Source organism: Erithacus rubecula (assembly GCF_903797595.1).
Source record: "Erithacus rubecula genome assembly, contig: SUPER_Z_unloc_2, whole genome shotgun sequence".
In the NCBI taxonomy this organism is placed as follows: domain Eukaryota; kingdom Metazoa; phylum Chordata; class Aves; order Passeriformes; family Muscicapidae; genus Erithacus; species Erithacus rubecula.
In genome coordinates, this window is record NW_027635860.1 from 9,543,205 (window position 1) to 9,555,411 (window position 12,207).

Here is a 12,207-nt window from a genome sequence, read left to right on the forward strand (position 1 = left end):
GTTGCATTTCAGCATTCTGTAGCTTGATTTTTGCAGGATGTGTACCAGGAGAAATAGCATCAGTACAAAAAATCGTATGTGAGATGTATAAATGTGGGTGCAAGTGCATGCATAAGGATCTGCTCTGCATTTAGGCAACCTGACCTCTTTCCTGATTCTGCTTGTGGATATAATACTGCTAGAAATACTTTCAGATCTCTAGTTGTAGAATTCTTGATGATGCAGCAATACTTGTTGCTATTAACATTTCTGAAATAAAAATGTGGAGATTTTCAGAAATCTTCAGTTTTTAAGATGCTAAGCTCTTACAAATTGTTATAATCCTCTATGCCCATGATTGAATAACTCATCACTATTACAGACATTGCTTTATTATTTTAGAAGACATTTAGTCTTTTTTCATTCATTAGGTTGATTTTATATCAGAGAAAGTTTTAAAAGTCAGATGACCAAGCAAGTTATGTGCTTGAATCAGGAGTGTGGAGTTTTATTCAGTCACAATATTCCATTCTTACCTAAGTTCTAGACAAGGAATTACATTAGGATTGAGGGGAGGGAGGCTGAAAGTCATGGTTCTTTAAAATATGGAGTGTGGTGGTGGTGGTATTCTGATTATGATTGAGATTCAGGTACATTGTGTGGCCTCAGGACATAATCTGTCTCCTGACAGATGAGAAGATACTATGCATTTGGCTTCAGGGAACTGACTTGACCGATTTTAATGTTCAGTAGTAGCCAGCAGAAAATTGGTATCAGTATAGTTTTAGTCCCTGTTGGTCCATTGTGGTGATCCACTGCACTGCCATTTCACCTTTTCTCTTGCTTTGTGTCAGCCAGAGTATTCATAGAACAAGAGTGGTGGATTCAGTGGCTAACAGAGCCCATAAGGCATTCATATCCTCACAGAAGAATATGTAGATTTTTTTCTTATGTGATTTCAGGTTTTCTTCTTCTCACCAGGTGAAACAGGCTTATTCAAGGGTCTGTTCAGGCTGTTACCCAGTGTTGGGTTTGTTTCTTATGGTAAATAGATAAAATTTTAAGAATATATTGCCATAATGTATTTTTAAATTTATTCTGTAATGAATGGGTGAGGCTGTAAAAAGTACATGTTGATATCACTCAGTGCCTTGTTCTCTAGGGAGATGATGTAAGAGCCTTTCGTTACCTAAATGGATCCTACAAGAAAGCTGGGGAGGGACTTTTACAAGGGCATGTAGTGATTGGACAGGGAGAAATGGCTTTAAGCAAAGAAGGCAGGTTTACATTAGATACCGGAAGAAATTCTGTACTTGTGAAGGTGGTGAGGCACTGGCACGGCATGCCCAGAGAACCTGTGGATGCACATCCCTGGCAGTATTCAAGGCCAGGTTAGATGGGGCTCTGAGCAAACTGGTCTAATGGAAGATGTCCCTGGCAAGAGAGTGTTGTGATTAGAAGATCTCTAAGGCTCCTTCTAACCCAAACCATTCTGATTCTGTAGTATTTAACGTCATGTTTGATTTTCTGGGAATGTGTGTATAAAGAAAACCTGCATTAGAAGTTTGCTGTATGTATGCTGGAAATAGGAGTGATGGTTTCAAAATTATGGTCGTGGTAAGGGCAGAAGGTTTTAGGAGCTTAGATTTTGCAGTGTGTGCTATCTCAGAAATAGTTAAGGGTTACTCCTATAAGCTGCACTGCTGTGAAACTTTCTAAGAAGACACCTAAAACATTTGTCTAAGAGGCCTATAAGGCTGCCTTTGTCCTGGACATGAATATTATATTATGGTATGAGCATGAAAGCTTTATATAAGTGATCAAAATAAAGCCCAAGCTGAAAATCTGAAAAACACAGCACTAAGCAATGTGCTTTGTTTTCTGCAGAGCTGAGTAGCTGGGTGAACACAGGGCTTATGTAGCTGCGCAGATTCAACTCCTCCTTTTAAGCAAACACAGGGGTAATACAGATAAGCTCTTGTAGACACAGATGAGCTTGTTGAATTGGAGCAAAGGAAAAATGTTGTGTGTTGTAACCTTTGTGAAGTTTCCAGCAAACAGATCTTAACTTTAGGTTGACAAATAGTCATATTTAATCAATAAACTAGTTTTACATCAAAATATGTAGAAAACATTTTTATGGAAGGAATGACTGCTTGTTAATAAATGCGAAAAAAATTTTAATTAACAGTGGTTTCATATGGCTCTGAGATAGAAGTTTGATGGTCTCTGATTGTTCCGATACTAGCTTAAAACAAAAAAGCCGCAACTGAATCACACCCCCTCAAACAAATAAGTAAATGAAAAATGAATACAACAAAATGAGTACAACAAAACTAAAAACCCAAATACCCTTGCAAAAAAAAAAAAAAAACCAAAAAACCCCGCACAGATATATCAGTTGCTTGTAATACCAGATTACTGTAATGTTCTGAGAGTTAGCCTAGGAAGGTTCTTTTTCTTCCTCTCTGAATTTTTGTGATGAAATGTCTCATGAAGTTAGAGTTTTGGACAATTAAATCTCTAAGAACAAAACATGTTTATTAAGTAATGCTTAGTATGTATGTTTTGGGGTGCCATTTTGTTCATTAGTTTAGTTGTCAAATCAAAATGCAAATTTTAATTCAGTTCTTTAGTTGCTACTGATGCTACTGTTTGACGCTGAACTGGTCCTTGAAGTTACCTTCCAAGTACCACTTGACACTGTTGAGCCCTGCAGTAAGCAAGCTGTCAGCATTGTGCAAAAAAAGTCATGTTTGTGTCCGTTGGGTAAAGCATATCCTTCTTATTTGTCTTGCAGGCACAGGAGAAAGTGGCAAAAGCACATTTATCAAGCAGATGAGAATCATTCATGGATCAGGTTACTCTGATGAAGACAAAAGGGGCTTTACAAAACTGGTGTACCAGAATATATTTACAGCAATGCAGGCCATGATCAAGGCCATGGATACCCTCAAAATCCCATACAAGTGTGAAAATAACAAGGTGAGATTTTTGGTTATTTCTGTAGCTGAAGTTTTTCCTCTTTTTTATTTTTGGAAATACACTTAAGGTCTCAAAAAAATGACGCATCACAGAAGTGATACTAAAAGCTCAGAAGAAAAGGGCATTTCCTGTCCTGCATTTAGTTCTCTGCCTTTCTTTACTTTTACAGCACAAATCTGCTTTTAAACAAGAGTCCGTAAGATGCCTGAGAGGAATTGTTACAGAACAGAGGTTTAGTGGCAGGTTGCCATTGACTTCAGTAACTTTTGCACTTTCCTATGAGGCGTGCTCTGATTAGAGCACAGTTAAACCATTCTTGTGATGCTTAGCAAAATTTTACTGCTTAAGGTTTGCTATTGCATTACAAGTGGGAAAAATTCAAATTATTAGAAAAATAGGTGAAGAAATTTGCGTATGAATAGCTTGTTAAATTTAAATTTTCTACACAAGACCTTAAAACACTCAGTCTTCTGAGACTGATGCTGCTACTGCAGTTTAAAAGTACAAAATACATTTAAAATGTTTCTAAGGTTCATCTCTGACTACCTTGACTTTTTAACTTTTTTTTTTTATATTTAGATTTAAATAGTATGGTAACTACAATAGCTTGTCTCATTCTATGACTAGAAATGAAATGCTTACTATTTACTTAAAATACACAGTAAGCCACGGAATTGCACGTCTGTATCTCCCAGTATCACAGAGTCACAGAATAGGTCATATTGGAAGGCACCACAGTGGATCATCTGGTCCAGCCTCCCTGCTCTAGCAGGCACTGTTGATAATGGTTCCTTGAGAACTTGTTTGCATTTTTACTGTTAGTCTGTTATCAGCAACTTCTTCGAAAGGAGAATTTGAGATCCATGACAAAGTGGATGGCTCATTTTTCTTTCCATTTTGTGAAAGAGTATTTAATGATGATCTAGTAGTCCTGGATGAAAGTAATACTTGATTTGATAAATTACTCGGAAGTTCTTTTACTCCATTTTTTTCATTAAGAGAAAATATCAAAAAGCAGCAACATTTGCAATATAGGAACTGGGAAAAAGAAAATGAGGTAAACTTGGGTTAATCTTAGAATCTTTTTGTCTAAACACATGAAGTTAATTTATTCGAATTGAGCTGCTGTATGTGTTTTAAGACAGCTAACTTAGAAGTAGGAAAGATAAAGCTTATTAGCAGATTAATGGTGAGTTGTTTTTTCATTTACATTTGCTGAAGTCATTGCAGATGATCTTCACTTTGGTGATGTAATGTTGCAAATGACAATAGTCTTGCAGGAGTGTGACTTCATGCAGTAGGAAGTCAGGAGAATCCCATCTGTCAGAATCAGTAGTATTGACATTCTTTCATGCACATGAAAAAGATAGAAAATTTTGTAATTATTAAGACTCTAGGCTTGAATTTCCTAGTCTAGCTGCGTGCTGAAGCTGTCTGTTTTCCCTTCGTCCTCTATCAATCACAATCAAATGTCTAATTAGTTTAAAACCTGTACTTTCATTTGCATTTCTGCCTTTTGGCTCTATGCTTTTGCTGTGTGCTAAGCTTAAAACATACTGAACTGAAACATTAATTGATCCTAAAGCGCAGTTTTTCTTCAAAATGGGTGTTGACTGTCACTTTGCCTTAATATCTGGAAATCCTAATTAAATAGATAGATTAGGACTTTTTTTTTCCCCTTGTATTATATTACAGAGTATGCGTTCTGTCATTGTTTTTAGATGTACTGACTTTTGTAGTATTTTTATGTGGCTGGCTGAGTCAGGTAGGTTTGCCATAGCTGCATACACATGGCCAGAGCTGTTCACTTTCTCTGCATAAAAATTACTTTGCTGAAAGGAGGCATCTGTGCTCAGCTACTTCACAAGCATTCCAAACAGTTTCTAATAGGGCTACTTGCAGAGTAAAATAATTCATCAATTACCAGGCTCTCAAGGTAACGCCTATAAAAATATTGTCAGGACTACAGGAAAAACCAAAAGTGCTACAGCATTGTGCCTAAATAGACATGATTGTGGTCTACTATGCTTTGGCTTTGTATACAAGGTCACTTCACTTCAAAGCACTGAACACCAGTCAACACATAAATCTCGTCCTTCGTTTTTTTACAGACTGTTGAAAACAAACTCATTAGTCTAGAAAACACAGGAAGGGCACTTCCTATTAATTTGAATCTCCTATCAGGAAGTCCTATCTCTGGAGGGAATATCTTGAAGTTTGAGTAATAGCATATTTTTAGCACCATAGCTGTTTTACACTGTAGTTCAGAAAATTGCAGATCAAGCTGGTATTGATGTGATTGGACCTAAAGGAAAATTACCGTTTAGTTGGGTAAAATTCTTTGTGTTCTGCAATAGACTTTGGGGCTACATTATAAATGGTTTTCTCTTACTGTACCAATTTTTATAGTTTAACTGTGATTTATTAAAATTGGAGTATTTTGAATCTCTGAGTTCTGCTAGAATTTGGAGTGCTCTTATACCTAGCAGTCAGTTAGGTAGGCGGCTGTGCTCTTTGTGTGATGTACATCATCACAACATTTACATTGGATTATTTTAGTGTAATCAACATAGCAGGATGCAAGTTCTAAATTTCCCAAGTTAGTTCTTGTGAGACTGTGTTTGTCTTCATAGTCACCTATGTAGTATATAGTAATTAAAGAGACAGAGAGTGAAATACATTATATTACATGCACTATATTATAACAGCCTAGACTGTTTTGAATGATTCATTATCAGAGTAGTGAAAGCCAATTGAGAAATGTAACTGTGTTCAGAAGCTAATACCGTAGGACTGATGGTGGAGCATTACTGCATCAAAGACATTTATTTTTATGCATTTAAATTTCAGAATGTGAGTTCTTCTGAGGTTTAAGATAATGGGTGACCATGCTCTCTTAGGAATTTGTTGTAGGAAATGGTTGCTTATAGACTTCTCTGGTTTTCTTTTAGTAAAGTTTACTGTGCTTCCATTATTTCTTTCTTAACTAGAAGTTCTGAAGTTGTATGGCTTTTGAATTTTAGGGTAGTAAGTATTTTTAAGGGAAAGTGTTCGTTTTTATAGAAATGTTTAGAAGCAATTCTGAAAATTGCCTGTCTTTTGCAAAATTTTGTTCGTAGAAACTAACTCATGCAACTGCAGATACTCAAATGCACGCTTTTTAGAAAACAAAATACAGGTGTATGCTTTTTACAGTTTGTCTTTTTAGACAAATGAATCTACTACTATACTAAACAGCAAATACAACAGAAATGTTGTTCTATACTATTGCATTTTAGTGTAACATTCAAAAGACAAGTTGCCACTCTGTTCCAGCAGACAGTATCAGGAAGGCGTCACTCCATGGTGATTAACAGGCAGGAAACCTTACTTGAATCCCATTCCCATAATTTCCTGTGAGACTTCTTAAATATTCATAACAATAAAACTAATGTGAGTAACTAGCATTGAAGAACAGGCTACAGGAAAGTTTTTCAAGAAGCTGGAAACATAAAAGCAAGTTTTGTGGTAGACATTGGCTGTTTAGTTTCTAAGAGTGTTTTCTGATTAATTTTTGTCTGTATTTATGTCTGTTTCCTTTAGGAAATGTTTTGCATTCAAAACGAGCAGATATCGGAAATGCTTTCAAAATTTAAAATCTTACTGACATTATCTTCAAATCCATAATTGCTTTGTTAGCTTGGCTTTTTTCTTTGTCAGACAGGTCCACTGGAGAAAGCTAATAAAATTACAGGCAGAAGTGGGACAATAGGAGCAGGAATGGAATCAGATTGCATGTTTTTGTCTCGGGTATACAGTTGTGGATGCTAAGTGGTTTAGATCTCTTGGTGAAATTTGATGTTGGACAAACAGTGTGGAGGAAAGGACCTACCACAGACACCTCACCTGAAAGAGAGTGTGAAGGACTGAATCTAGAGCAGAAGTATGCAGACTGGGAGGGTAAGTCTTTCAGTTTGTAGGGGGGTTTTGTTTAACAAAAAAGCAAGAATGATTTCCTTGGGGCACTGATATAAAATGCTTTAGAATGGGGATAACCAAATGGCTCTTCAAGCAGATGGAGAAATCTGTATGGTTCTTGGTTAGTATTTAACAATGTGTAATGCTTGGTTAGTACTTAAGCTCTGTGAGGTGTTTCTCCAAGTGCTCAAAACCAAAGTAAAATACCCCAGTAAACAGCAAGTCTTACAGAGGAATTAAATGTTTCTAATACCAGGAAGCTCCGTAAACATTCAGCAAAAAAATAGATAGCTGCAGTCAGATAACATGCAAGAGTGAATAGAAGATGTAAAATATCATGGTCCTTTAGCTATGTGCATTCAGACAAAGGAACTGAAGATAGCTTAATTTTTTTTTCCCTGGGAGCTGTAATACAAGGGGGAGCCCATCTCTCTGATAGCTGGGTTTCTTCCATGGGGATCTTGATCCGTGAGTTTTAGGGATTCCAATAATGCCATGAGCAGTTTCTTCATGAGTGCTTCGTAAAGAGTCCTTTGTGAGGACTTCAACAATCTTAAGTAGATAGCAGCCTCTCCTCAGCTGTCTTTTTTGTGAATCATCTGCTCTTCTCATTACCCACCTTTCTTTCTGGCACCTCCTAAGTCCCACATGTGTTTAACCTTAGAGCATCTTTATGTGCTTACATTTTGTCCTGCTTTCTGTTGTTTTCCTTCTTTATATTTGAATAAAATTAAAACAAGCTAACAAAAATCTTAAACATATATGTAGTACTGTACATTCTGTTCTCCTAGTCACTCATTTGCTTGCTCTCTGTTTAGAGCAGGGGTCTCTTGCATTTATCTGTATTGCTCTCATGGATTACTAAATTACTTGTTTCGTCTTGTTATGTTCTGCTCAAGTGTTTCCTACTTCATCACAACAGAAGCCCAAGTTCTAGCTATTTTTCCAAATATGTGGGAAAGATGATGGTATATGAGAAATGAGAAGTGTGGTTGGATACTCCTATGAAGAGTTTTGAATACTTTATTTAAAATAAACATGTAGGTATATGAGCATTCTTCCTTTCTCCAGTAAAATAGCAGTTAATTTTACTGATGCAAAGTGATGAAATGGGTAGCTTGCAGTTCAACATAAATTTGAAAACTAAATATTAGCTACTCTTTTTTCAGAGCAAAAAGATTTCTTCCTTCCTTTTTTAATGTTTCATTTTGCATGAAGCTCTTTGTTTAAATACAACATTTTAAGTTATTAACTGCATTTCACTAATGAGATATAATAAGTCACATACAAAACCACTTGCATGAGGCCTGATGGCCGTTTCATTTTTACAATTCCATTGTTTTACAGTTCCTGCTAGAGTGGAGAACTAATGAGTGGTAATAATGCTGGCAGATTCTTGTAGATTTTATGATCACTCACGCACTGGATAAAAGGCCATAAATGCAGGAAAGCATTCTTAAAACATTTTATTTTTATTCCTTCCTTTCTGACTTTCATTTTATTTAGAGATGTTGATTATTCAGTTATTTTGCTTGCAGAGCATTTTGTGTGTCTGAACACATCAGTGTGTTCTCTTGCAGTGAAGATGTGAAATTCACTCAGGGCAACTTTTATGTGTAATGGGAGTTTGGCATATATTTTGAGGTAGTGCACTATCTCAAATAGAGATTGTGTACTCTTGGAATGGTTCTGACTTTCTTCATGATTAACAGGCATTATATAAATACAGGTATTTATACAATACAGTTTTATAAAAATAATGGATAAACATAATCATATATAAGTACTTTCAAGGAGGAAATATTTAAAATCCATAGTTTCCTAATTACTTAATTCACTTCTAGAGGAGATAGGCTAAGCTTGCCTAACACTTATTTCTAAATTAATTTCAGATTTAAGTATTTTTTTCTTATTTTCCTCTGAAAATCTATGAGAATATTTCCTTCTCGCAGTAAACTTTCTTTTTGGGAGTTCAGATCCTGTTGTGTTCTGGTTTTACCACATAGAATGATTAGGAGTTACTTGTTCCTTCATTATAATTCCTAGTAACACACAAGATGCTTGAAATAATGTTGATTGTAATCAATTAATAGTTCTTCAGATTAAATGGATAATATTTTTCTCCAGAATTTTTCAGTCCCTTGTTCAGTGTGCTCTTCCTATATGGTAGAAATTATAATGTCTGAACTGCAAGCAGATTTTGTCTCATTATGAAATTCAGCCTTGGCTTGACAAAAGTGTAGTTAAAAAATCCACAGAAAGATGAAAACATAACCCACCCTTCCCTCCTTCCTTCCCCCAACCCCCTTTTTTGTTTCTGAAGTATAATTTGTATTGTTTGATGTATCACCCAGTAGAGGAATTCACACTGTTCCGTTGACCTCTGCTTTTTCTGAAAGATTATTCTGCTCTTTTTTTCTCTCTGGTTAAATTAGGCTCTGCACCTGAAGAGGTGATTACATATTCACATTTCCAATCACATGCCTAGCTGTTTTCAGGCTATGGGACCATGTAGCTCTGTGCCAAGAATCCAGGATTTTGCTTCTGAAGAATAGGTTGGCAGAGGAAAATCAAAACATGACATTAGTAATGTTACTTTTTAATTTTTTGCTAACAGTTACATAACAAACAGACAATCACAAGGCTATGGTTGTATGCTTCATCTTAGTGAAGAAAGTATAGAGATCTTGACAGTAGATTGTTTAATGTTCAGATTGCTATGGTGGACCTAAGTTACTGGGTAGTTCAAAAAATAATTCATTATGAGCAAGTACCCTGTGTGAACAGTGACAAACATGCCAAAAAAAGCTGAATATTGGATTGTAGGGATGGTTACTATGAAGAGCTGCTTCCTAACATTTCTCTACCTCTCATGTGTCTCTTCTTTTCATTATGCCTGTCATACATATGAGTTTCTGAGACAAATGATACTGTGGAAAAGCTGTTACAATTAGAGTAGTAATTAAGGTTATTTCTGATGATGACTTACCATTTTTCTTGTTATGACCTACTAGCCAGAGTTAAAATTTGGCTTACTGTTTAGTTGTTAATCTCCTAGGCCAATTTGTAGATATAGTGTATAATAGGTTTTACTCTCAGTGGAAAACCTTTGGAATTGGGTAAAACTGAGTTCTGGCACAGAATATTTTTGAAACACTTTTAATATATGTTTTTTATTATTCCTTTGACCCATGCATTTTTAAAAGCTGCTTTTATTCAAAGTCTGGATTGAAAAAGGATTTCTTTAAATCTGAAATATAACCCTAGAACTTAATTTACTTTAGTTATTTTTTTCCTTTCTTTTACTTTCTCTATCACTCTTAACTTTTAAATACTGCCTTGACCTTTGAAAAGTTGAAAGAGTAATGTTGAAGGATTGAAAACAAAGCCATTCAAAACAGTGCAAAAACATATCCGATATTGTAAATTCTGTAGCCAGCAGTCAAAAAATAAAAGAAGGGCACAGGAGAAAATGAAATGTGGTGGCATTTTTCAAAAATAGTTTATAGACATTGTAATTTAGCTGTGCAGTAGGAATATGGGGAAAAATTAACATAAATACTCAGTCTTGCTTTTGAAAAATGGAGTTTTTCCAACCACTTGCCACTTTGTAAGAAGCTTTTAAAAACTCTTTTGCAGTAAAACAAGTTAAGTGGCACTTTTATAATGAACCATGGAGGAGCTATGGGTATTGAACTGAGACATCACTAAAAGACATGAAAATATGTCTAGTACATGTATCTACTATTACATATGCAGTATGAAATGGATTTTTATTAAAGAAAGTTGAAGTTACTGGTGTCTGATTAAAACTTGTTTGTAAGGGAAGATGTTTAAGACAGTGTATGTAATGATTGAGGAATGCATGAATAGACACATCTTCTCAGAGGTTGCAGAAGAGCCTGCACACTGAGATAAATTAAACATTCCTGAAAAAGAGAACATAGATCATGCAGGTGGTATTCAAGTATGGTCAGAAAGATTTTAAGAACCCTTTTGTGATTTTGAGGGTTTATTTTTATTTTTGCTGAGCCATGTATTTTTAGAAGCTCTTTCAGAATTTTTGTAATTATATTGTCTTGTGTATAGTTCGTTTACTGCTTGAAAATCCTGCTCTATGAAACATGTCTAAACACCAGTCAGCATTTTTCCAAGCTGAGCCTTGGAAATTTTTAATTTCATCTGTGGGATATTCTGTTACTTCTGATAGGGAAAAGAAATTGTGTGGCATTGTTAGACTCATCATGAAAGGCCCTGTTTAAAAAAAAAAAAAGTTCTTTTTCTGGTGCAGCTTTTATAAACAAAGCCTTCCTAACCAGACAGAAGCATGACAGTAAAGCCTTGTAGCTTATGTCCTTCTTGAGTGATAAACAGGGACTTGCCCTGGCTGTTGTTGCTATAGTGGTATACAAATTCACTGCAGTGTAAAATGTTCTAAGTAGCAACTCCCTGCTGTAGAAAACTATTCAGATTTTCCACATTTCTTTCAAAAAAAGAAGTGTATCTTTTCAAGAGGTAGTTTTATGAGGATTAATGATTGGTAGGAGCTATAGCTTTCTCACTCCCTAGCTTTGTAGTTTCCTGATTCCAGTGGGGTGTGTGTGTTCTTATTGGTATGTTTCTGCCTATCTGTTCCTTTTTGGACACTGTCAGCTTTTGTGGTCTTCCTGTGGAGCTTCCTGTGCACTGCTGTCTGATGATACCATATGAATCAGCAATGTGGGTAGTGTTTTGCCTATCTGACAAATAAGGAACCTGCAACAGTAATGTTTTTAGTTTTTCTTCTTTGAAGTCAGTACTATCCAGAGTTACTTCCCTATGGCACACTGGGATGGATTTCTGTGATCCAATAGGTCTTTTTTTGATTTATCATCTACTGGCCAGGATATGCAGTAGAAAACAATTCTTCATGAACACTTCCCAGGCAAGTGTTGTAAATGTCTGGATGTACTGAAACAGACAGAATCCTTGCCAACATAAAATGCAATCAAATTCTGGCTTTGCTACATTTTAATGCAATTTTTCTTTGTGTCCTTCATTACTGGTCTAAACTACACAAGAATTAGATTTTATGAGTTCTTTCCTCTTTGGAAAGGGATGAAAATTAGATTTCTCATATGAAGTTACTACAGTGAGAGGAAATTTAAATAAATATACCTTGGGGAGAGGGGTTGGTAGAGATGTGGGCAAAGAGAGGAATATAGTTAATATGTAGGCTGAGTTGTCAAGATGCTACTTTGTAAAGAAAGAGTTAGTCCCTCAAAAGAGCTCGTTTAGTAATACTTT

At 35.6% G+C, this 12,207-nt stretch overlaps 1 protein-coding gene across 1 annotated transcript in view; it reads left to right on the top strand.

Annotated features, from left to right (window-relative positions):
- The window catches only part of LOC306814792 (guanine nucleotide-binding protein G(q) subunit alpha-like), a gene marked incomplete at its 5' end in the record, with an annotated part of 108,736 nt that overhangs the window by 34,601 nt on the left and 61,928 nt on the right, over positions 1–12,207 (top strand). Inside the window, one exon of the mRNA XM_079331221.1 lies at positions 2,780–2,964. Within this exon, the coding sequence (XP_079187347.1) occupies positions 2,780–2,964 (185 nt within the window). The remainder of the gene's footprint in view (positions 1–2,779; positions 2,965–12,207) is intronic.